This window comes from Canis aureus, chromosome X (genome assembly GCF_053574225.1).
Source record: "Canis aureus isolate CA01 chromosome X, VMU_Caureus_v.1.0, whole genome shotgun sequence".
Lineage (NCBI taxonomy): Eukaryota > Metazoa > Chordata > Mammalia > Carnivora > Canidae > Canis > Canis aureus.
The window spans coordinates 5,634,820-5,659,682 of NC_135649.1; the positions used below are offsets into that span (position 1 = coordinate 5,634,820).

At 55.6% G+C, this 24,863-nt stretch overlaps 2 protein-coding genes and 1 long non-coding RNA gene across 6 annotated transcripts in view; 1 reads left to right on the plus strand and 2 right to left on the minus strand.

The window, feature by feature from the left end:
- LOC144308084 (uncharacterized) overlaps nucleotides 1–350 on the minus strand; it is a 293,749-nt gene extending 293,399 nt beyond the window's left edge. Inside the window, exon 1 of the long non-coding RNA XR_013374733.1 lies at nucleotides 52–350. This is a non-coding gene — a long non-coding RNA (uncharacterized LOC144308084). The remainder of the gene's footprint in view (nucleotides 1–51) is intronic.
- On the plus strand, nucleotides 67–22,468 carry EOLA2 (endothelium and lymphocyte associated ASCH domain 2). 4 transcript variants are annotated; one of them, XM_077888248.1, is made up of 4 exons: nucleotides 67–362; nucleotides 1,330–1,382; nucleotides 20,481–20,762; nucleotides 21,627–22,468. In XM_077888248.1, exons 3-4 carry the CDS (start codon nucleotides 20,510–20,512, stop codon nucleotides 21,848–21,850), a joined length of 477 nt encoding a protein of 158 aa, XP_077744374.1. In that variant the 5' UTR covers nucleotides 67–362; nucleotides 1,330–1,382; nucleotides 20,481–20,509; the 3' UTR covers nucleotides 21,851–22,468. The 4 variants fall into 4 exon arrangements, with proteins under 4 accessions (XP_077744374.1, XP_077744372.1, XP_077744371.1 ...); XM_077888246.1 differs by lacking the exon at nucleotides 1,330–1,382 and having other exon boundaries at nucleotides 68–362; XM_077888245.1 differs by lacking the exon at nucleotides 1,330–1,382 and having other exon boundaries at nucleotides 71–204.
- Nucleotides 22,469–23,023: 555 nt separating this feature from the next.
- On the minus strand, nucleotides 23,024–24,771 carry LOC144308081 (heat shock transcription factor, X-linked member 3-like). Its single transcript, XM_077888244.1, has 2 exons — nucleotides 24,184–24,771; nucleotides 23,024–23,732 (listed from the first exon to the last, which is right to left on the minus strand). Exons 1-2 carry the CDS (start codon nucleotides 24,670–24,672, stop codon nucleotides 23,142–23,144), a joined length of 1,080 nt encoding a protein of 359 aa, XP_077744370.1. The 5' UTR covers nucleotides 24,673–24,771; the 3' UTR covers nucleotides 23,024–23,141.
- Between the last annotated feature and the right edge of the window lie 92 nt (nucleotides 24,772–24,863).

Genomic DNA, 24,863 nt, shown 5'->3' on the forward strand with positions numbered 1-24,863 from the left:
GCCCCGCCCAAAACCACGCCCCCAAGCTCGCCCCGCCCCGCCCCTTCTCACCGAACCCTCGCCCCACCCCGTTGTTTCTTCCTTCCGGTTCCGCTCAGGCCGCCGGCGTCTACCTCCCGGTCCAGCCTGATCCTCCCGCGCGAGTCGGGGCCGCGTGAGTCCAACGACGTCTAGCGGCCGGGGCCTGCGCGCCTATGTGCGTGTGTACGTAAGTGCGTGTGTACGGAACTGCTTGGCTGCGTGCCTACGGGCTTGCGCACGAGCCTTCTGCGTACCCCCGTGGGCGCGTAAGGACGTACGTGGGTTCGAGCCGGCGTACGCCACGCAAAGAAAGGACGCCGGCGTCTGAGCGAGCCTATCAGGTGAGGGGCCGGTGGCGCCTGTCGCCTGTCACCTGTCGGTGGTCCCCGGTGCTGGGCCGCAGCGATGGCGGGACAGTCCCGACGCGGGCAGGGCGCTCTGTCGTCTCTCCGCGGCCCGCCTCGTCTCCTCGCCTGAGCGTGGGGGGGGGGGGTGGTCCTCCGCGCCCTGGGACTGCCAGGTGGGCCTAGCGCACCCTTGGCTCGCTTGGCCGGTGGGACAGGTGCCCGGAGGCCCGCCCCCACCCTTTGCGAGGGGAGCCAGGAAGCCTTTGTGGCTCCCGCCTGCTTCACCTGGCGTGGGACAGTACCACTGGGCTGGGGTTTCCCGGACTCGGGGGGCGGGGCTGGGCGGGGGGGGGGGTCTGGGAGCATGCGCAGAGCGGCCCAGGCCACCATTCCCTGCCCCCTTCCCCCGCCCCAATCAAAAGGCCCCCCATGTTTCTAAGTGCATATACCAGAGAAGGATGTGTGCGCCAAGAAACGGAGCGTGCTGGTCCACGCGGACCACTCTGCCCTCACTGTGCCCCTCCTCGCCTCCCCCTGGGCCCCCAGGCTGTGACCTGCCTCACCGAGGACCCCGGCTGTGCGGCGTTGAGCTGCTTGCCCTTGGCACTCATCCCCGTGGGGCCTACTCAGGATTTTATTGAGGGGAACCGGATTGCAGGGCCCCCAAATCTTGTGACGGTGGAAGGGGGGTGGTGTCTTCTTTCTCCTGTTGGGTACGGGGTGGGCTAGGCTGTGAGAACATGATCTGCTTACGTGAAATGATTTTCTCTGCTCCTGGCTGGGGCATGATTAGCAGAACCAAACCGTGAGGGGTGATTCCCATCTGGTGGGCCCTCCTCAGTGCCGGTGGCCCCCCCATCCCTGCTGAGTAGAAAGCCTGTTCTGGCATGTTAGCCAACATTGTCGTCTTGTACGTAAAGAGTTTTTCTCCTCCACCCACCGACCCCCAATCCTTGTGCAGGTGAAGAAGCCCAGAGAAGTGGAATAGCGTTTCCTCCTCAGGCCACAAAGCAGGTACTCTGCATGCTGAGGCAGGAGGGCACCTGTTACAGATCCATCCCTCTAGGGGCTCCCCCAACACAGTTCAGTTGTCCTGGTGAGAAAAGGATTGGCCAAAACCCTGAATGGCAGACATGAGGCAAAACTGCAGTCCACTTACATGCCCCAGTACAAGAAAGAGAAAGGGCCAGGCCGCGCTGGGGGGAGGGGGAGGACATCCAGCCTCCCTCGTGAATAATCCTTCGCCAGTGACCAGGGCGACCCTTTGTCACCCATCGGGTTGGCAAGGGGTGAGCAGAGTAACCGTGCTCAGGGCCGACAGCCGAGTGAGGAAACGGAGCCCTTGCCCGTGGTGGGTGGAGCATACACAGGTGAGCCTTGGTGGAAGGCCGTGTGCAGGCATGTGTCAGCATCTCAGACACCCCTGCCGTGACCCTAGCCGCCTTCTAAACAAGTCCTATGCCAGTGAGTGTTTGTGAGGATGTCCTCTGTAGTGGCGGAAAGTGCAAAGCAGCCTGCGACTCTCCGTCAGTAAGGGAGTAGCCAGTAAGTTGTGGGACAGCCGACAACGGGATGCCACACAGGCAGTGAAACATAGGACAGATGGAGATGTCCAGACATGAAGGGATATTCTGGATGTGCCATCGATGGAGAAATCATCGTGCACCCTGTGGAGCTGTCCAGGACACAGCTTCCACCCTCTGTGTTAGCTTGCCAGGGTGGTTGTATTGAACTACCGCAGACTGGGTGGCTTAGACAACAGAAATGAATTGTCTCCCACTTCTGGGGGCTGGGAGTCCAAGCTCAAGGCGTCGGCTGAATATGCCTCCTCTGAGAGCTGGGAGACAATGTGTTCCACCCTGCCCCCCAGCGTCTGGTGATTTGCCGGCCACCTTTGGCATCCCATGGCTTCTAGATCTCGCCTGCGTCCTCACAAGCCTGTCTGTGATTGTATACGGACACCAGTCATACTGGGTGAGGGTCCATGCAACTGAGCTCATGGGCACTTCAGTACTTCTGTAAGGAGCACTTCCTTCTATATATGGGGCTACTTTTGGAGGACCCAGGGAGTGAGACTTCCAACACAAATTTGGCAGGGATGTAATGCAACCCGTAACAACCTAGAAAGGACCTGAGGGAGGGATGGACTTGGAATCTTCCAGAAATGGAAGGAAGGACGTTATGGCTGCAGGATGGTGAGTAGAGGGGAAAAGAGAGCAGATGACCTAGGGGATGGGGTGCTCATCATGGGGGGTCTTTGGGTCCTGGTGATAGGTGTGGATCTGTCCTGGAGAGGACAGGACTCCCCTAGAAGGCTTAGACAGGGAAGTCATGTGATAGAATCACTCCTGCCCCAGAATCACTCTGGCCACGGTGCAGACACTACACTGCTCTGGGCCAGCAGTGACGCAGCAGGTGAGCAGGACACCACTTGAGTGCTAAATGGGACCTTGAGAGCTTTAGACTTGGATTTTGCCCATGAAGAAGAAGGGGAGCAGACAGGCTCTGAGTAGGTTTGGGAGGAGATTAGGATTTGGACCATGGAGATGATGGACAGGGGTCAAGCTCTGAGTAGGATTTGGACCAGACTAGGCTTGTGGCCATGGATACGACGCAGAGGGGTCAGGCGATGAGTAGGGTTGGGGCCTACTGGGAGTGTGGCCATGTGGACCATTGAGACGGGTCAGGCTCTGAGTAGGTTTGTGGCCAGAATGGGTAGTGACCATGAAGAACATGAAGAGGGGACACACTGTGAGTAGGTTGGGGGCCAGACTGGGATTGTGGCCGTGGAAACGAGGGAGAGGGGTCGGGCACTGAATAGGTTGGGGCCCAGACTAGGATTTTGTACATGGAGACGATGAAGAGGGGTCAGCTCAGAGTAGGTTTGGGGCCTACCGGGATTGCCACCCTGAGGACCAAGGAGGGATCAGGCTCCGGGTAGGTTTGGCAAAAGACTAGGATTGTGACCATGGAGAAGATGGAGAGGGCTGAGGCTCTAAGTAGGTTTGGGGCAAGGCTAGGATTGTGAGCATGGACACAATGGAGAGGGGTCAGGTTCTGAGTTGGTTTGAGAGCAGACAAGGATTGTAGCCTGGAGAGCATGATGAGGCTTCAGGGTCTGAGTAGGTTTTCAGTCAGAGTAGGATTGTGGCCCTGGGGAACGTGGAGAGGAGTCATGCTCTGATTAGGTTACGGGGCCAGACTTGGATTGTGGCCATGGGGATCATGGAGAGGGGTCAAGCTCTGACTGGGTTTCGGGGAAGATGAGGATTCTGGCCATGGAGACATAGGAAAAGGGTCAGGCTATAAGTAGGTTTTGGGCTAGACTCTGGCTGTGGCCATGGAGACAATGAAGAGGGATTAGGCTCTCGGTGGATTTGGCGCCACACTGGGATTGCAGCCACGTGGACCACGGAGAGGGGTCAGGCATGTAGTAGGATGGGAACCTGACTGGGAGTGTGTCCATGGAGATGATTGCAAGGGGTTGGCCCTGAGTAGGTTTTGGTAAAGATTAGTATTAGGGCCATGGGGACCATGGAGAGGGGTCAGGCTCTGAGTAGGGTTGGGGGCAGATTTTGATTCTGGCCAAGGAGATGATGGACAGGGGTCAAGCTCTGAGTTGGTTTGGGACCAGACTAGGTTTGTGGCCATGGATACGATGCAGAGGGGTCAGACTCTGAGTAGGTTTGGGGCCTACTGAGAGTGTGGCCATGTGGACCATGGTGAGGGGTCAGGCTCTGAGTAGGGTTGGGGCCTACTGGGATTGTGGCCATGTAGACCATGGCAAGTGGACAGGCTCTGAGTCAGGTTGGGGCCTACAGGGATTGTGGCCATGTGTACCATGGAGATGGGACAGGCTCCGAATACAGTTGGGGCCTACTGGGATAAGGCCATGTGGACTATGGAGAGGGGTCAGGCTCTGAGTAGGGTTGGGGACAGATTAGGATTCTGGCCATGGAGACGATGAAGAGCGTTCAGGCTCTGAGTAGGTTTGTTGCCAGACAGAAACCGTGGATATGTGGACGAGGGAAAAGGATCATGCTCTGAATAGGGTTGGGTCCAGCCTGAGATTGTGGCCACGGGAACCATGAAGATAGCTCTGACTGAGTAGGTTTGGGAGCAGACTAGGATTTTGGCCTAGAAACAATGGAGAGGAGTCAGGCACTGAGTAGGATTGGGGCCAGACTGGGATTGTAGCCACGGGGACAATGGCGAGGGGTTAGGCTCTAGATTTGAGATCAAACTAGGATTGTGGCTATCGGTCCATGGAGGGGTCACACTCTGAGTAGGTTTGGGGCCAGACTGAGCTGGAAGCCATCCGGACCATGGAGAGGATGCAGGTTCTGAGTACATTTGGAGCCTGACTGGTATTGGGGTATGTGGACCGTAGAGAGGGGTCAGGCCTTGGGTAGGTTTGCGGCCAGACTAGTATTCTGGCCTTGGAAACCATGGAGACAGGTCGGGCTCTGAGTAGTTCTGGGGCCAGACTATGATTGTGGGCACGAAGACAATGCAGAGGTGACCGACCGTGAGTAGGCTTGGGGCCAGACTCTATTTGAATGCATGGGGACCATGGACAGAGGTCAGGCTCTGAGTAGGTTGAGGGAACTAGGTTTCTAACTGTGGTAACCGTTATAAGGGGTCAAGCTCTGAGTAGGTTTGTGGCCAGAATTGGTTGTCTCCATGAAGACCTTGAAGAGGAGACACGCTGTGAGAAGGTTGGGGGCTAGACTGGAATGTGGCCATGGAAATGAAGGAGAGGGGTTGGGCGCTGAATAGGTTGGGGCCCAGATTAGGATTTTGTCCATGGAGACAAGAAGAGGGGTCAGATCCGAGTAGTTTTGGGGCCTACTGGGATTGCCACCCTGGGGACAAAGGAGGGATCAGGCTGTGAGTAGGTTTGGCAAAAGACTAGGATTGTGACCATGGAGAAGATGGAGAGGGGTGAGGCTTTAAGTAGGTTTGGGGCAAGGCTAGGATTGTGACCACAGACACGATGGAGAGGGGCCTGGTTCTGAGTTGGTTTGAGAGCAGGCAAGGATTCTAGCCTGGAGAGCATGAGTCTTCAGGGTCTGAGTAGGTATGTAGTCAGAGTAGGATTGTTGCCTGGGGACTGTGGAGAGGAGTTTTGCTCTGATTCGGCTAGGGGCTAGACTTGGATTGTGGCCTTGGGGAACATGAAGAGGGGTCAAGCTCTGAATAGGTTTCAGGGCAGATGAGGATTCTGGCCATGGAGACATAGGAAAAGGGTCAGGCTATAAGTCGGTTTTGGGCTAGACTATGACTGTGGCCATGTGGACGATGAAGGGCGATCAGGCTCTCAGTAGATTTGGCGCCACACTGGGAATATAGCCATATGGACCAAGGAGAGGGGTCAGGCATCGAGTCAGATGTGAGCCTAGTGGGATTGTGGCCATGGATATGATTGCAAGGGGGTGGCCCTGAGTAGGTTTGGGTATAGATTAGCATTCTGGCCATGGGGACAATGGAGAGGGGTCAGGATCTGAGAAGGGTTGGGGCCTACTGGGAGTGTGGCCATGTGGACCATGCAAAGGGGTCAGGCTCTGAGTAGGGTTGGGGCCTACTGCGAGTGTGGCCATGTCCACCATGGAGAGAGGTCAGGCTCTGAGTACGGTTGGGGCCTACTGAGATTGTGGCCACGGGCACCATCAAGATCGGTCAGGCTCTGAGTATGGTTGTGGGCAGATTAAGATTCTGGCCACGGAGACAATGAAGACTGTTCACGCTCTTAGTAGGTTTGGTGCCAGGCAGACTGTGGATTGTGGAAGAGGGAGAAGGATCATGGTCTGAGTAGGGTTGGGTCCAGCCTGAGATTGTGGCCATGAAACCATGGTGAAAGTTCTGACTGTGAGTGGGTTTAAAAGCAGACTAGGATTTTGGTCATAGAGACAATGGGTAGGGGTCATGCGCTGAGTGGGATTGGGGCCACCCTGGGATTGTATCCTTGGGAACCATGGAGAGGGGGGCTCTAGATTTGAGGGCAAATTAGGATTGTGTCTATCGGTCCATGGAAGGGTCTCACTCTGAGTAGGTTTGGGGCCAGACGAGCTGGAAGCCATCCAGAACATGGAGTGGATGCAGTCTCTTAGTTCATTTGGAGTGTGACTGGTATTAGGATACGTGGACTGTAGAGAGGGGTCAGGCCCTGGGTAGGTTTGGGGGCAAACTAGCATTCTGGCCTGGGAAATCATGAAGAGGGGTCAGGCTCTGAGTAGTTTTGGAGCCAGACTGCGAATGTGCCAAAAGTACTATGGAGAGGTGACTGACCCTGAGTAGGTTTGGGGCCAGACTCTATTTGAATGCATGGGGACCATGGAGAGAGGTATGGCTCTGAGTACGTTGAGGGAACTATGTTTATAACCGTGGCAACATTGATGAGGGGTCAAGCTCTGAGTATGATTGTGGTCAGAATGGGTTGTGGCCATGAGCGCCTTGATGAGGGGACACCCTGTGAGTAGGTTGGGGCCCAGATTGGGATTGTGGCCATGGTAATGAGGAAGAGGGGTGGGGCACTGAATAGGTTTGGGCCCAGACTAGGATTTTGTCCATTGAGACAGTGAAGGGGAGGGAGCTCAGAGTAGGTTTGGGCCCTACTGGGATTGCCACCCTGGGGACCAAGAAAGGATCATCGGACTCTGAGTCGATTTTGTGAAAGACTAGGTTTGTTACCGGGGAGATGATGGAGACTGTTGAGGCTCTAAGTAGGTTTGGGGCCTATTGGGAGTGTGGCCATGTGGACCACAGAGAGGGGTCAGGCTCTGAGTAGGGTTGGGTCCTACTGGGATATTGGCCTTGTCGACCATGGAGAGGGTCAAGGCTCTGATTAAGTTTGGGACCAGACTAGGTTTGTGACCATGGATATGATACAGAGGGGGCAGGCTGTGAGTAGGTATGGGACCTACTGGGATTGTGACCATGTGGACCATGGAGAGGGGTCAGGCTCTGAGTTGGATTGGGGCCTACTGGGATTGTGGCTCTGTGAACCATGGAGAGTGGTCAAGCTCTGAGTAGGGTGTGGGGCAGTTTAGGGTTCTGGCCAGGGAGGTGATGGATAGGGGTCAAGCTCTCAGTTGGTTTGGACCAGACTAGGTGTGGCCATGGATATGATGCAGAGGGGTCAGGCTCTGAGTAGGTTTGGGGCCTACTGGGATTGTGGCCATGTGGACCATGGAGAGGGGTCAGGCTCTGAGTTGGGTAGGGGCCTACCGGGATTGTGGCCATATGGACCATGGAGAGGGGTCAGGCTTTAAGGAGGGTTGTGGGCAGATAGAAAATGTGGATATGTGGACAATGGAGAAGAATCATGCTCTTAGTAGGGTTGGATCCAGTCTGAGATTGTGTCCAGGGGAACCATGGAGACAGGTTTGACTGTGAGTAGGTTAGGGGGAGACTAGGATTTTGGCTATAGAGATATTGGAGAGGAGTCAGGCACTGAGTCGGATTGGGGCCAGCCTGGGTTTGTGGCCATGGAGATGATTGCAAGAGCTTGGCCCTGAGTTGGATTGAGTATAGATTCGTATTGTAGCCATGTAGACCATGGAGCGGGGTCATGCTCTGAGGAGGGTGGGGTCAGATTAGGATTCTGGCCAAGGAGATGATAGACGGGGATCACGCTCTGAGTCGGATTGTGAGCAGACTAGGATTGTGGCCACGGATATGATGCAGAGGGGTCAGGCTCTGAGTAGGGTTGGGGCCTCCTGGGATTTTGGCCATGGGGAACATGGAGTGGGGTCATGCTCTGAGGAGGGTGGGGGTGACATTAGGTTTCTGGCAATCGAGAAGGTGGGCCGGGTCAAGCTCTGAGTCAGGTTGTGAGCAGACTAAGATTGTAGCTATGGATACAATGCAGAGGAGTCAGGCTCTGGGTAGGTTGGGGCCTCCTGGGATTTTGGCCATGTGGACCATGGAGAGGGATCAGGCTGAGTAGGGTTGGGGGCAGACAGAGTGTGGATATGTAGACGAGGGAGAAGGATCATGGTCTGAGTAGGGTTGGGTCCAGCCGGAGATTGCAGCCACGGGAACCATGGAGAGAGGTCTGACTGTGGGTACGTTTAGGAGCAGACTAGGATTTTGGTCACAGAGACAATGGAGGGGGGTCAGGCCCTGATGAGTAGGATTGGGACCAGCCTGGCATTGTAGCCTTGGGAAACATGGAGAGGAGAGGGGTTAGGCTCTAGATTTGAGGGCAAACTATGATTGTGTCTGTCAGGAAATAGAGGGGTCACACTCTGAGTAGGTTTGGGGACAGACTCAGCTGGAAGCCATATGGACCATGGAGAGCATGCAGGCTCTTAGTTACTTTGGAACGTGATTGCTATTAGGATATGTGGACCATAGAGAGGGGTCAGGCATGGGTAGGTTTGGGAGGAGACTAGCCTTGGAAACCATGAAGAGAGTCAAGCACTGTGTAGGTTTGGCACCAGACTGCAAATGTGGCCACAAGTACTATGGAGAGGTGACTGACCCTGAGTAGGTTTGGGGCCAGTCTGTAATGGAATGCATGGGGACCATGGAGAGAGGTCAGGCTCTGAGTAGGTTGAGGGAACTGGGTTTGTAACCATGGCAGCCTTGATGTGAGGTCAAGGTCTGAGTAGGTATGTGGCCAGAATGGGTTGAAGCCATGATGGCCTTGCAGAGGGGAAACACTGTGAGTAGGTTGGGGGCCAAACTGGGATTGTGGCCATGGTAACGAGGGAGAGGGGTGGGACACTGAATAACTTGGTGCCCAGACTAGGATTTTGTCCATGGAGACAGTGAAGGGCAGTGATCTCAGAATAGGTTTGGGGCCTACTGGGATTGCCACCTTTGGGACCAAAAGAGATCATCAGGCTCTGAGTCGATGTCGTGAAAGACTACGTTTGTGACCTGGAAGATGATGGAGACGGTTGAGGCTCTAAGTAGGTTTGGGGCCTACTGGGATTGTGGCCATGTGAACCTTGGAGACGGGTGAGACTCTCAGTAGCATTGAGTCCTACTGAGATATTGGCCTTTGGACCATGGAAAGGGGTCAGGTTCTGAGTAGGGTTGGGTCCTACTGGGATATTGGCCTTGACCATGGGGAGGGGTCAGTCTCTGTAGGTTTGGGGTCAGACTGCAAATGTGGCCACAAGTACTATGGTGAGGTGACGGACCCTGAGGTGGTTTGGGGTCACTCTATTGGAATGCATGGGTCCATGGAGAGAGTTCAGGCTCTGAGTAGGTTGAGGGAACTAGGTTTGTAACCATGGCAACCTTGATGTGGGGTCAAGGTCTGAGTAGGTTTTTGGGCCAGAATGTGTTGTAGCCATGATGGCCTTGAAGAGGGGACACCCTGTTAGTAGGTTGGGGGGCCAGACTGGGATGGTGGCCATGGTAACAAGGGAGAGGGTTGGGACACTGAATAAGTTGGTGCCCAGACTAGGATTTTGTCCATGGAGACAATGAAGGGGAGGGAGCTCAGAGTAGGTTTGGGGCCTACTGGGATTGCCCCCCTGGGGACAACGGAAGGGGCAGTCTCTGAGTAGGTTTGGTGAAAGACTAGGATTGTGACCAGGGAGACAATGGAGAGGGTTGAGGCTCTGAGAAGGGTTGGGGCAACCCGGGGTATCAGCCTGTGGATCATAGAGAGGCGTCAGGCTCTGAGTAGGTTTGGGGTCTGATTAGGATTCTGGCCAAGGAAATGATGGACAGGGCTCAAGCTCTGAGTGGATTGTGACCAGAGTAGGTCTTTGGCCCTGGATACCACGCAGAGGAGTCCGGCTCTGAGTAGAGTAGGGGCCTCCTGGATTTTGACCATGCGGACAATGGAGAGGCGTCAGGCTCTGAGTAGTTTTTGGGGCAGACTACGAATGTGGCCACATGTACTAAAGAAAGGTGACTGACCCTGGATAGGTTTGGGGCCAGGCTCTATTTGAATAATGGGGACCATGGAGACAAGTATGACTCTGAGTAAGTTGAGGGAACTATGTTTGTAACCATGGCAACCTTGATGAGGGGTTAAGCTCTGAGTAGGTTTGTGGCCAGAATGGATTGTGGCCATGAGGTCCTTGAAGAAGTGACACCCTGTGCATAGGTTGGGGTCCAGACTTTGTCGCCATGGTAACAAGGAAGAGAGGTGGGGTACAGTATAGGTTTGGGCCCAGACTAGGATTTTGTCCATTGAGACAGTGAAGGGGAGGGAGCTCAGAGTAGGTTTGGGGCCTACTGAGATTGCCACCATGGGGACCAATAGGCATCCTCAGGCGCTGAGTCGATTTTGTGAAAGGCTAGGTTTGTGACGAGGGAGACAATGGAGAGGGTTGAGGCTCTAAGTACGTTTGTGGCCTACCTAGGTTGTGTCCAGGTGGACAATGCAGAGGGGGCATTCTCTTAGTCGATTGGGTCCTACTGGGATATTTGTCTAGTGGACCATGGAGAGGGGACAGGCTCTGAGATGGTTTGGGGCCAGACTTCGAATGTGGCGACAAGAGCTATGGAGAGGTGACTGACCCTGAGTAGGTTTGGGGCCAGTCTCTATTGGACTGCACAGGGACCATGTCTCGAGAGAAGTCAGGCTCTGAGTTGGTTGAGGGAACTAGCTTCGTTACCATGGCAACCCTGATGTGGTTGTCAAGGTCTGAGTAAGTTTGTGGCCAAAATAGGTTGTAGCCATGATGGCCTTGAAGAGGAGACACCCTGTGCGTAGGTTGGGTGCCAGACTGGGATTGTGGCCATGGAAACAGTGAAGGGGAGTAAGCTCAGAGTAGGTTTCGGCCTATTGGGAATGCCAGCTTTCGGACCAAAAGAGATCCTCAGGCTCAGAGTCGATTTGTGAAAGAGTACATTTGTGACCAGGGAGTCGATGGAGACTCTTGTGGCTCTAAGTAGGTTTGGGGCCTACTCGGATTGTGGCCCCGTGGACCTGGGAGAGGGGTCAGGCTCTGAGTATGGTTGAGTCCTCCTGGGATATTGGCGTTTTGGACCATGGAGAGGGGTCAGGCTCTGAGTAGGTATGGGGCGAGACTGCGAATGTGGCCGCAAGGTCTATGGAGAGGTGACTGACCCTGAGTAGGTTTGGGGCCAGTCTCTATTGAAATGCATGGAGACAGGTCAGGCTCTGGGTAGCTTGAGGCAACTTGGTTTGTAACCATGGCAACCTTGAGGTGGGGGTCAAGGGATGAGTAAGTTTGTGGCCAGAATGGGTTGTAGCCATGATGGCCTTGAAGAGGGGACACCCTGTGCGTAGGCTGGGGACTAGAGTGGGATTGTGGCCATGGAGTCCGTGAGGGGAGTGAGCTTAGAGTAGGTTTCGGGCCTACTGAGATTGCCACCTTTGGGACCAAAAGAGATCATCCGGCTCTGAGTCAATTTCGTGGAAGACTACGTTTGTGACCAGGGAGACGATGGAGACGGTTGAGGCTCTAAGTAAGTTTGGGGCCCACTCAGACTGTGTCCATGTGGACTTTGGAGAGGGGTCAGGCTCTGAGTAGGTTTCTGGCCAACTGCGAATGTGGCTACAAGTACTATGGAGAGGTGACTGACCCTGAGTCGGTTTGGGGCCAGTCTCTATTGGAATGCATGGGGACCAAGGAGAGAGGTCAGGCTCTGGGTAGTTTGAGGCAACTTGGTTTGTAACCATGGCAACCTTGATGTGGCTTCAAGCTCTTGAGTAGGTTTATAGCCAAAATGGGTGGATGCCATGATGGCATAGAAGAGGGGACACCCTGTGTGTAGATTGGGGACTAGAATTGGATTGTGGCCATGGTAAGGAGGGAGAGGGTTGGGGCACTGAATAGGTTGCGGCCCAGACTAGTATTTTCTCCATTGAGACAGTGAAGGGGAGGGAGCTCAGAGTAGGTTTCGGGCCCGCTGGGATTGCCACCGTGGGGACCAAAAGGCATCCTCAGGCTCTGAGTCAGTTTCGTGAAAGGCTAGGTGTGTGACGAGGAAGACGATGGAGAGGGTTGAGGCTCTAAGTGCGTTTGCAGCCTCCTCTGGTTGTGTCCAGGTGGATCATGCAAGGGGTCATTCTCTTAGTAGGTTTGGGTCCTACTGGGATATTAGTAGTGGTCCATGGAGAGGGGACAGGCTCTGAGAAGTTTTGGGGTCAGACTTCAAATGTGGCGACAAGAGCTATGGAGAGGTGACTGGCCCTGAGTAGGTTTGGGGCCAGTCTCTATTGGACTGCACAGGGACCATGTCTCAAGAGAGGTCAGGCTCTGAGTGGGTTGAGGGAACTAGATTCGTAACCATGGCAACCCTGATGTGGGGGTCAAGGTCTGAGTAAGTTTGTGGCCAGAATGGGTTGTAGCCATGATGGCCCTTGAAGGGACACCCTGTGCGTAGGTTGGGTGCCAGAATGGGATTGTGGCCATGGAAACAGTGAAGGGGAGTGAGCTCAGAGTAGGTTTCGGGCCTACTGGGATTGCCACCTTTGGGACCAAAAGAGATCGTCAGGCTCTGAGTCGATTTGTGAAAGAGTACATTTGTGACCAGGGAGTCGATGGAGACTCTTGTGGCTCTACGTAGGTTTGGGGCCTACTCGGATTGTGGCCCTGTGGACCTGGGAGAGGGGTCAGGCTCTGAGTACGGTTGAGTCCTCCTGGGATATTGGCCTTTTGAACCATGGAGAGGGGTCAGGCTCTGAGTAGGTATGGGGCGAGACTGCGAATGTGGCCCTAGATCTATGGAGTGGTGACTGACCTGAGTAAGTTTGGGGCCAGTCTCTATTGGAGTGCATAGAGACCATGGAGAGAGGTCAGGCTCTGGGTAGCTTGGGGCAACTTGGTTTGTAACCATGGCAACCTTGATGTGAGTTCAAGCTCTCAGTAGGTTTGTGAAAAAATGGGTGGAAGCCATGATGGCCTTGAAGAGGGGACACCCTGTGTGTAGGTTGGGTACTAGAGTGGGATTGTGGCCATAGTAAGGAGGGAAAAGGGTGGGGCACTGAGTAGGTTGTGGCCCAGACTAGTATTTTGTCCATTGAGACAGTGAAGGGGAGGGAGCTCAGAGTAGGTTTGGGGCCCGCTGGCATTGCCACCTTGGGGACCAAAAGGCATCCTCAGGCTCTGAGTCGATTTCTTGAAAGGCTAGGTTTGTGACGAGGGAGGCAATGGAGAGGGTTGAGGCTCTAAGTACGTTTGCGGCCTAATCTGCTTGTGTCCAGGTGGACCATGGAGAGGGGTCATTCTCTTAGTAGGTTTGGGTCCTACTGGGATATTTGTCTAGTGGACCATGGAGAGGGGACAGCCTCTGAGAAGGTTTGGGGCCAGACTTCAAATATGGCCACAAGAGCTATGGAGAGGTGACTGGCCCTGTGTATGTTTGGGGCCAGTCTCTATTGAACTGCACAGGGACCATGTCTCAAGAGAGGTCAGGCTCTGAGTGGGTTGACCGTACTAGGTTCGTAACCATGGCAACCCTGATGTGGGGGTCAAGGACTGAGTAAGTTTGTGGCCAGAATGGGTTGTAGCCATGATGGCCTTGAAGAGGGGACACCCTGTGCGTAGTTTGGGTGCCAGACTGGGAATGTGGCCATGGAAGCATTGAGGGAAGGAGCTCAGAGTAGGTTTCGGGCCTAATGTGATTGCCACCTTTGGGACCAAAAGAGATCATCAGGCTCTGAGTCGATTTGTGAAAGAGTACATTTGTGACCAGGGAGTCGATGGAGACTGTTGTGGCTCTACGTAGGTTGGGGCCTACTCGGATTGTGGCCCTGAGGACCTCGGAGAGGTGTCAGGCTCTGAGTACAGTTGAGTCCTCCTGGGATATTGGCGTTTTGGACCGTGGAGAGGGGTCAGGCTCTGAGTAGGTTTGTGGCCAACTGCGAATGTGGCTACAAGTACTATGGAGAGGTGTCTGACCCTGAGTCGGTTTGGGGCCAGTCTCTATTGGAATGCATGGGAACCATGGAGAGAGGTCAGGCTCTGGGTAGCTTGAGGCAACTTGGTTTGTAACCATGGCAACCTTGATGAGAGATCAAGCTCTGAGTAGGTTTGTGGACAAAATGGGTGGAAGCCATGATGGCCTTGAAGGGGGGACACCCTGTGTTTAGACTGGGGACTAGAGTGGTATTGTGGCCATGGTAAGGAGGGAGAGGGGTGGGGCACTGAATAGGTTGTGGCCTCGACTAGGATTTTGTCCATTGAGACAAGGATGGGAGGGAGCTCAGAGTTGTTTTGGGGCCTGCTGGGATTGCCACCTTGGGGACCAAAAGGCATCCTCAGGCTCTGAGTCGATTTCGTGAAAGGCTAGGTTTGTGACGAGGGAGACGATGGAGAGGGTTGAGGCTCTAAGTACATTTGCAGGCCTACTCAGCTTGTGTCCAGGGGGACCATCTAGAGGGGTTATTCTCTTAGCAGGTTTGGGTTATTGGGATATTTGCCTAGTGGACAATGGAGAGGGGTCAGGCTCTGAGAAGGTTTGGGGCCAGACTGCGAATGTGGCCGCAAGAGCTATGGAGAGGTGACTGGCCCTGAGTAGGTTTGGGGCCAGTCTCTATTGGACTGTACAGGGACCATGTCTCGAGAGAGGTCAGGCTCTGACTTGGTTGAGGGAACTAGCTTCGTTACCATGGCAACCCTGATGTGGTTGTCAAGTTCTGAGTAATTTTGCGGCCAGAATGGGTTGTATCCGTGATGGCCTTGGAGAGGGGGCGCCCTGTGCGTAAGTTGGGTGCCAGACTGGGATTGTGGCCATGGAAACGTGGTCCAGGATTGGGGCCCTGAATAGGCTGTGTCTCAGGCTAGGATTTTGTCCATGCAGAAAGTGAAGGGGAGGAAGCTCAGAGTTGGTTTGGTGCCTACTGTGATTGCCACCCTGGGGTCCTAGGATGGCGCAGGCTGTGAGTACGTTTGGCAAAATACTAGGATTTTGACCAGGGAGATGAAGGCGAGGGTTGATGCTCTGAGTAGAATTGGGGCTTTTTTTTTTTTTTTTTTTTTTTTTTTTTAGAATTGGGGCTTACTGGAATATTGGACTTGTGGACCATGGAAAGGTGTCAGGCTCTGAGTAGGGTTGGGATCAGATTAGGATTCTGGCCAAGGTGATGATGGACATAGGTGTAGCTCTGCGTAGGTTCGGGACCAGACTAGGTTTGTGGCCATGTGGACTATGAATAGTCTTCAGGCTCTGAATATGTTTGGGGCATACTTGGATTGTGGCCATGTGGACCATGAAGAGGTGTCTGCCTCTGAGTTGGTTTTGGGCCTCCCGGGTTTGTGGCCATGTAGACTATTTAGAGGGGTCAGTCTCTGAATAGGGTTGGGGTCTATTGATATTGTTGCTATGTGGATCGTGGAGGGGGGTCAGGCTCTTAGTTTGGTCCGGGGCAGATTAGTATTCTGGCCATGGTGACAAAGAAAAGGGTTTAGTCTGAGTAGATTTGGTGCCCGACAGAAATTGTGGATATTTGTAGGAGAGAGAAGGGTCATGCTATGAGTAGGTTTGGGTCCAGCCTGAGATTGTGGCTCCAGTCACCATGGTGACATGTCTGAGTGTGAATAGGTTAAGGGCAGGCTAGGATTTGGCCATTGAGACAATGGAGAGGGGTCAGGCACTGGGTAGTATTGGTGCCAGACTGGGATTGTAGCCATGGGGACCATGTAGAGGGGACCATACTATGAGTAGGTTTCGGACCAGACTATATTTACATCCATGGGGACCATGGAGAGGGTCAGGATCTGGGTAGGTTTGGTGTCATATTAGGAATTGGGTCCTGGAGAATATGGAGACATCCCATGCTCTGAGCAGGTTTGGGCTAGCTAGGATGAGGCCGTGAGGAGCATGGAGAGGAATCACGCTCTGAGGAGGTTTTGGGAAAGACTCAGATTGTGGCTATGGAGACAATGGAGAGGGCCAGGCACTGAGTAGCTTGGGGGCACTAGGATTGTCGCCATGGCCTCCATGATGCGGCATCAGGCTCTGCGTAGGATTGTGGCCAAACTATGATTGTGGCCATAGAGACAATGATGAGGGGTCATGCTCTGAGTAGGTTTGGTACCGGACTGGGTTGTGGCCTTGGAGATGATAGAGAGGGGTCAAGATCTGAGTAGCTTTGGCCAGATAAGATTGTCATCATGGGTCCATGCTATAGGGTCTGATTCTGAGTAGATTTGGGGCAAGACTGCAATTGTGGCCATCGAGATGATTGAGAGGGGTCAGACACTGAGTAGTTTGTGGCCTGGACTAGGATTCTGACCATGAGGAACATGAAGAGGTGACTGGCTCTTAGTAGGTTTGGGTCCAGACTAGAATTTTTATTTTCAGGATGATGTAATGGGGTCAGGCTGAGTAGGTTTCAGCCTGGACTGGGTTTGTAGCCAAAGGGACCATGGAGAGGGGTAAGGCTCTAATTAGATTGAAAGACAGGCTGGGATAGTGGTCATGGGGACCATGGAAAGGGATCGGGCTCTGAGTATGTCTGTGCCAGACTAGAATTGTGTAGAGGGGTGAAGCTCATAGCAGGTTATGGACCAGACTGGGATTGTATCCATAGGGACCATGAAGAGAGTTCAAGTTTTGACTAGATTTCATGAAGATTAGGATTCTGGCCATGGAAATAAAGGAAAGGGGTCATCCTATACGTAGGTTTCAGGCTAGACTCTGATTGTGATTATGGGAATGATGTAGAGGGGTCAGGTCTCAGTAGGTTTGGGTTCACACTGGATTTGTAGCCATGTGGACCATGGAGGGGGGTCAGGCACCGAGTAGGTCGGGATTGTGGATGGAGATGATTATGAGGGGTCAGGCTCTGAGTAGGTTTTGGGCCAGAGTGTGATTTTTGCCATGGAGATAATGGAGAGGTATCAGACTGAGTAGGTTTCAGGGCCAGACTAGGATTTTCACAATGGGGACCATGGAGAGAGTTCAGGCTCCAAATAGGTTTGCAGCCAGACTAGGATTATGGCCATGGGTCCATGGAGAGGGTTCAGGCTCTGAGTATGATTGGGGCCTACTAGGTTCATGGCCATGGCAACCATGGAGATGGGCCATGCTCTGAGTAGGTTTCTGGCCAGTTTCGGATTATGGCCTTAAGGACCATGGAATAGGGCCAACCTCTGAGTATCTTTGGGGACAGACTATGATTGTAGCCATGGAGCGGATGGAGAGGTGTCCATCTGTGAGTAGGCTTCAGTTCAGAATAGGATTCTGGCCATGGGGACCATGAGGACCAGTCAAGCTGTGTGTAGCTTTGCAGCCGGATTAGGATTGGCCATGGAGACGATGTGTAGTGGTCACACTCTGAGTAGGTTTGGGGCCATACTGGGATTGTAGCCAATGGTTGGTTCATGGAGAAGGGTCAGGCTCTGAGTAGGTTTGAGAACTCTGACTAGGTTTGTGGTCATGGAGACCATGTGAGGGGTCAGGCTTTGAGTAGGTTTGGGAGCAGACTTGGATTGTGTCCATGGAGACGATGAAGTGGTGTCAATCTCTGAGTAGGTTTGGCCCCTACTGGGATTGTCGCCATGGGACCAGAGGAGAGGGGTCAGGCTCTGAGTAGGTTTGGGGCCAGACTAGGATTGTGGCCATGGGCCATAAAATGGATTCATATTCTGCATAGGTTGGGGGATTTTGTCCCTGGAGTTGATGGAGAGGGTTCATGCTCTGAGTAGGTTTGGGGCCAGACTCTATTTGTGTCCATGGGGACCATGGAAAGGGGTCATGCTCTGTGTAGGCCTAAGGTCAGAGTAGGAATGTGACTATGGCGACCACGCAGTAGGGTCAGGCTAAGTTTGGGGCAACACTAGCATTGTGGCCATGAAGACAATAGATAGGGTTCAGGCTCAAAGTAGGTGTGGGACCATACTATATTTTTAGCCGTGAGACCATGGATGTGGGTCCAGCTCTGGGTGGTTTTAAGGCCAGACTCAGGTTATGGCCATGGGTCTGTGGTGAGGCGTCAGTATCTGAGTACGTTTGGGGCCAGACTAGTACTGTGGCCATGGCGACCATGGAGAGGCTTCAGGCTCTGAGTAGGTTTTGGGGCTAGATTTGGATTGTAGCCATGGGGACCGGTGCAGGGGGTTCAGACTCTGGGTAGGTTTGGGGCCATACTGGGATTGTGGCCATGGGGACCATGGAGAGTGTTCAGATGCTGAAGGGGTTTGGGGCCAAAGGGATTATGGCCATGGTGCCAATGGAGAGGACTCAGACTCTGGCTAGGCTTGGGGCCGGCCCCACTCACTCTGAGTCCCAGGTGCAGGTAAGGGAACAGGGTCAGCTGCTTCCTCAGGGACCGAACAACAGATTGGTGTTTAAATCCACTTGCAGCGGTATAAGAAGTGGATTTGGGGTGGTGGGGCTTGGGGACCTGAGAGTGTCCTGCCTGTGGACGGTGAGATGAAGTGGGCAGGGCCTGTGTGAAGGGAGGCAGAGCGAGCGAGCGTGCTATGGAGAAGCCTGAGAAGAAGGGACGTAGAGGTGGTCGCCACGTCAGGGCTGTCTGGCCGTGAGTTAGATGAGAACAGAACACCAGGAGGCAGGTCACTGGTGCGTGCGGTGACTACTGTGGAGAGTGGGGGGGGGGCAGTGCGTGGTGAAGCAGTAGAGGCTGCAAGGGTAGACCATGGGGACCACTGCTCTGCAGGGGTTTAGAGGAGGCGGCAGGCGCTGGAGGTGTGTGTGGGCTCGGGGGTGTGCTGGGGGGAGTCTGACCCTCGGTGAGGGACTTCCAGGTGTGGGTGTCTGTAAACAGGCCGTCTGCTCAGAGGGATGGGCTGAGGGTGCGTGAGCAGGCACAGACAGGGCCAGGACCTGGAGTGAGCGAGAGGGCCAGGGTCCCGGGCACAGCTGGGGTCACCCGACAGGGCTGCTCAGCTGGAGAGGTGGGGGCAGGCCGTGGCTCTGGGTGTGGGGACAGTGGGTTGGGAAGGGGGCCAGTGTGAGGCAGCTTTTGTGATCACGAGGCCTCGAGTCTGAGAGTGGGTGCGTTTTCTTAAGGGACTGTCGCTGAGGCCGGGCAGATGTAGTTCCGGAACTGGGAGCAGAGCTGGACTGGAGGAGGTGGTGCTCATGGGCCATGTACAGCCCCAGGCCCGATGATGGTGAGGGTGGCGGTGATGGGGAGCCACCCTTTGTAGCCGCCCCATGAGGTGCCGTGTACTGGACTAGGTTCCCTCGGTGACTTGTCAACGATCCTCACAGCCACCCGGGAGCCTGAGGCTCTGGGAGGTGCGGGGGCCCAGCAGGGAGGTTCAGGCCTGGGGCCCCGCACTGCCCACTGCACAGCTGTGTCCTCCCGGGAGGAGGAGGGAGGCGCCCACAATCCAGGTGCGAGGAAGGGGGTGCGTGCTCTCAGATCTTCTGTGATCACAGGCCATGTCTGTCCCTCGGCCCCTCCTTTGCACATATGGAGTGGGGCGATGGTGGTGCTGCCCTCCCGAGGTGTCAGAGGGTTGAGTCCTATGTGCGTGGGTTATGCCCACCCCTAGCACCCGGCATAGACGCAGTGCATGTGGCCCAGTACTGGCCGTCCTCGCTCTTGTGTTTCCTTTCTCTAGGTTCGGGTCGGGGTTGGGGGGGGGTGCCTTTTGATAGTGGAGAGCGGTGGGGCAGGAAGGGGTCACAGGAGGGTCCCACCCAAAGGGATGTGGAGGAGACACCTGCTGGGGCCAGCTGCGATCACAGCGCTGAGCTGAGATGTCAAGGATGTGGGCTCGGCAGCCCCGGGCTGGGCACCGGGAGATGAGTTCAGCAGTGCCTCGGTGGTGGCCACAGGCCCCAAGCGGGTTGGGGTGGGGGCCGTCAGGAGAAGAAGCCAAGCCCGGGACTGTGTGCTGGGAGGCGGCTGCGGCCAGCTGGCTGAGCTGTGAACCCGGGGGCCCTGCCGCTCTGGGTTCTCCTGCCTCAGTGTCCCCTGGGGTGAAACCGAGCCCATGCTCTCCTGGCCAGCTCTCCTCCAGCTGGCCCTGCCCTCCTGGGGGCTCCCAGAGGCTCGGCTGATGGCCAGGTCATCCCGACGCGCAGCCCCTTTCTTGGGGCCTGTCAGCCGACTGTAGGGCTCGAACGAAGGAGTCCGGGTCAGTGGGGTCTTGGGCCGCCCCGGGAACACTGCAGAGCGGTCTGGCCCGTGGTCGGGAGCTCGGAGCACCGAGCGTGGCGCTCGTGGCCATTGGCAGTTCCGTGTTTCCGCAGGCCCGGTGAGGCCCGGGAGCTGGAGGGCCATGCAGTTCGGCTGCCTCTCCTTCCGGCAGCCTTACGCGGGTTTCGTGCTGAATGGCGTGAAGACAGTGGAGACACGTTGGCGTCCAGTGCTGAGCGGCCACCGGAACCGGACCATCGCCATCCACATCGCTCACCGGGACTGGGACGGCGCCACGTGGAGGGAGCTGCTGCTGCAGAGGCTCGGCATGACCCCCACACAGATTCAGGCCCTGCTTCAGGAAGGGGAAAAGTACGGCCGCGGCGTGATAGCTGGCAAGTGCTGGGCAGCAGACGTGGCTCCCACACCCTGAGGGCTCCTCCCCAGGACCAGGCTCAGGAGCTTTCTGGCTTGCCTTCCTTTGAACTGCTAGGCATGTGGGTGGTGCTTTCTGGAAGACTCCCACCTTCCTGGGGGCAGGGGGGCCCTGGGCCGGGGGCGGGGACTTTGCTGAGGCCCCATGACCTCAGGGGAACCCTGCATCTGCTCTGGGCCTCAGGTCCCAGTTTTGATCTGAGAGGCAGGGCCAGGTTCCAGGTCTCCATGTGGGATTTGTCTGTGGGTGTGTACGTGTCCACCCATGTGTCCGCGGATGAGTGTGTGCGTGTGCACACGCGCATAGGTGCGGCAGAGACCATGGGAGGCACCCGGGACCGGCTGTGGGTCGGGGTAGCCTCCTCACTCAGGCTGTTGCTGGCTTCCGGTGCGATGCCCCGCCCCCACTGTCCTGGCGTCCTGGGTAAGTTCCCTAACCCTCGGTGGTGGGTAGGGCCCCACAGCAGCCTCTGCCACCTGCCGAAGTGCTTAGGGACCTGATGGCCCGTGTCTGCCCCTGCCTCCCACCCCACATCGTCTGCTGCCCTAAGCAGTCTGGCTGAGTCCAGCCCATGATCTGGGTGTGCTCATTGAGGACAAGCCCCTCCACTTCACTTCTCTCCCTCCCTCGGCTCCCCCAGCATTCCCTGAGCAGAGTTTGGCATGGCGGAAATGTTTGGTCACAGGGGCCCGGTATCCTCTGCATCCCCTTGGTGAGCCCCTCCTGGTCTCCAGGGCGGGTAACTGTCAGTAACCGTGTCCTCTGCCAGGCGGGCCTGGGTTCCCAGAGGGAAAAACCAGCGTGTGCTTGTCCTTGTGCGCAGGGCTCGTCGATGTTGGAGATACCTTGCTGTGCCCGGCGGACTTAGCTCCTGAGGAGCTGCTGGAACTGGAAACTCAAGCTGTACTGACTGGCCTGGAGCAGAAGTACCTCACCGCACTCTCAAACCCTAGATGGTTGCTGGAGCCCATCCCCGGGAAAGGTGGAAAGGATGTCTTCCAGGTAGACATCCCAGAGCACCTGATCCCCTCGGGGCAGGAGGCCTGAGGCCATTGCAAGGGTACGGAGCCAGCAGTGGGACGCGGACCATCACCACCCTTGGCGCTGCAGACACGGGAAGCGGTCAGGTCTGGCAGTGCCACCGTGCGCTGTTCATGGAAACAGGTGTGTCCACACACGCATGGGGGACAGGTCGGCAGACTTGCCTTGTGAGGTGCTTGCCTGGGTTCCTCGCCAGTCTCAAGGGCTTCGACCCTCAGGAGGAAGGGAGAGCTGCCCTGAAGGCTTTTGCGCTGCCGCTCATTTGGGCCCTGCTGATTTCTTCGTCGTACAAAGAATTACGTCTCAACAGACCCAGTTGGTGTGTCCCCCATCTTTGTTCTGGTCAAAGTCTGGGAATGTTGGAACAGCATCCGGGGGATGTTGTGGGAAGGCTGGGAGCGGGCACTCAAGGAAGGCCCGGGAGTGGCCAGCCACAGACGCCCCTGCTCACAAAGACGAGGATGTCAGACTGAGAAACGGCACCTGTCTTTCCTCGCAAGGGACTCTTGCTGTGTTGACAACACGTCCCATCCCATGGCCCCTGATGTATGCATGTTAGACTCATCGCGTGGCTACTTTGTATGCAAAGAAAGGATCCTCAATACAGCACTGATGGAAAAGTGATGGATTGCGTCATTGTGTGGTTTGTTGTTGTGGTTTTTGTGTGAGGTTTTGTGTGTTGTTGTGGTTGTTACCTGTGAGGACGCCGGGCCACCTGCACCCCCACCAGCCGTTGACTGGAATGGCCTGTCTCTTCTGCGCTGCACTCAAGTGGTCCTGCGTCCCTTGGCGGATGGGGTGGCCCTGCCTTTGAGTGGGCCTCTGTGGAAGGCACCTGGCTCTTTGGCCAGATGCACTCAGCTGCTGACCGGCAACTTCCCGGCATCATGGGGGGAGGGGGTCCCTGAGGAAACCCACCCTCCCCCATTTCAAGATAGGTCAGTGACATAAGGGGACTCTGCCGAGGTCTGGAGGGAGGCTATGCTCAGGTCCCCGCCCCCCCTGGGCTTGCCTCGCCCCTCCCTAGCCGGCTCCTCCGCTGGGTGTGCAAAGATGCTGCTGTTTCAAAGGAAAGAGGACTCTCGGGGGCCAAAACCTGTCCTGGGCCAGGACTCCCAGCCTCCTTGGGGGTATCCGATGAGGCACGGGTAGCATCGAAAGTGAGAAAACAACACAGACTCGCCTTGCTCAGTAGGTCATTTATTTACTGCCAGAGTTTTGCTTTTCTTTATTAAAGCCGAAAATAGATTTGCGGTTACAGAGTGGTGTTTTTATCTGTCACCATTGGCCTGTGAGCTTAGGGACCCGGATTTTCCTTGAAGTGTTCACAGAGTGCACACTTGTAATCCGAGGAGCCCTCGTGCTCCTCGTTCTCACTTGGGGCCTCGTTTGGGGACATGACCGAGAGGGCAGCCAAGAGGATGGAATAACAGGTGTTGTAGAGTGACATCACTGACCTGTAATCTGGGTAAACGGGGGGTGCGGGGGGCAGTTCCCCTGCGCCATCCCTCCCGGCCAGGGCCGGGGATGCGAACATCACATTTCTGGAGGTACCCTCCCCACTGGGACCAGCCAGCTCACTGGGGCCATGATTTTCGGTGGCGTACCCGGCTACACTGCTCAGAGACCAGATGCCAGAGAATGTGAACGACTGGGTGCCACTGGGTCCCTGAGCATTTGGGGCTTCCCTGGGGGCCTTCTTGTCCTCTTTGGTGGATTCCTGGTGATGGATTCGTGGAGAACGTCTTGTGGCTGCCGTGGGCTTCTTTCTCTTGGGAGTGGTTGCGCTGCTCCCTGAGCACGCAGTGGTGGTTTTCAGGTCACCTTTTCTCTGGACATTGTCAAGGAACAAGGGCCTGTCTCTCTGAAAGTTGGAATTTCGGTAGATCTGAAACAAGAGTCCTCATGTTAGTCACTGTGGGAGGGGAAGGTTCATGGCGGCCGCAGCCACCAAGGCAGCCACCCCCCACCCCCACTGTCACAATGGCCAGGTTCCATTGCGATGGCATCCCTTTAGGTTGCCCACCGGGGCTGTCCAACCCGAGAGGCCAAGCTCATGAACTACACATGATATGTGGGCTCAGGTGTCCACGTGCCTATTTGACATGACCTAGCCTGTGTCTGGGCCCAGCAGCACTCTCTCCCTGAGGGGCTTGTAGATTCGAGGGGAAGGCCTAGCCTTTCTCTCCCTTGTTAACAGGGTCACGGGAAAGAGATTGTCCTGGGAAAGGAAACCCTTCTGGGAGGGGAGTCATCTAAGTCCGCTGGGACTATGTGAGTGGGACAGACAGAGAACAGGGGAGACAGGGGAGGGGGCAGGCGAGGCCTTTGTACTTTACCATCATTTTCTTGTTCCCCAGAGAGTGACCTGAGGGGTTGCTGGCTCGGATTTTGCTGAACCCGTACAGGTTCATGAGGCGGATGAAGCTCTTTAAGCTGTCGGTCTCGAAGATCCTCTCTGCGCCTCTCCGGTGAAGAACCTCCCGCTGGAAGAGGTCTTCGTCGATGACCACGGCGTCTCCGTCCTCGTTCCAGCGCACCGACGTGAAGGCGTCGTCCTCCACGATCCTCCAAAGCTTCCTCGGGAAGGAGAGCCCGAGAATGTTTTCTTCCACGTTGGCGGCACCATGGTCTTGGGCCTGTGGCTGTGGGTTGTCTTGCGGTCCTGGATCTCGGTTCACAGCTTCATCCTCATTCTTCTCGAAAATCTCCCCAGAATCCACATTTGGATCCGGGGATAAATCAGACGGGATCCCTGTCGCTGGCTCTCCATCCCCAGGTGGGGCCAGCTTGACTTCATACATCTTGTCGGTACCCTGACTAGCCATGGAGCCAGTCTAGATCAGGAGCATCTTTGCCCCGAGACTGTCTCACTGGACGTTCGAGTCAGAAATGCCTTGGGCCAGTGCAGGGACGCCCAATAAATAGTGTTCACAGGATTCTAGAGCCCGGTCGTGGGGCAACCAGCTGCCTGAGTCCCCACCCTCTGTCACGTGATGTCACAAAGGTGGCTCAGAGC

What these genes read in the sequence shown, in the direction of transcription:
- LOC144308081 (XM_077888244.1), bottom strand. Translation starts at nt 24,672, where the DNA reads ATGGCTAGTCAGGGTACCGACAAGATGTATGAAGTCAAGCTGGCCCCA. An exon ending in TGGGGAACAAGAAAATGATG is followed by an intron (nt 23,733 to 24,183) that starts GTAAAGTACAAA and finishes CTCTTGTTTCAG; the next exon opens with ATCTACCGAAATTCCAACTT.
- EOLA2 (XM_077888245.1), top strand. An exon ending in CGGCCGCGGCGTGATAGCTG is followed by an intron (nt 20,763 to 21,626) that starts GCAAGTGCTGGG and finishes CCTTGTGCGCAG; the next exon opens with GGCTCGTCGATGTTGGAGAT.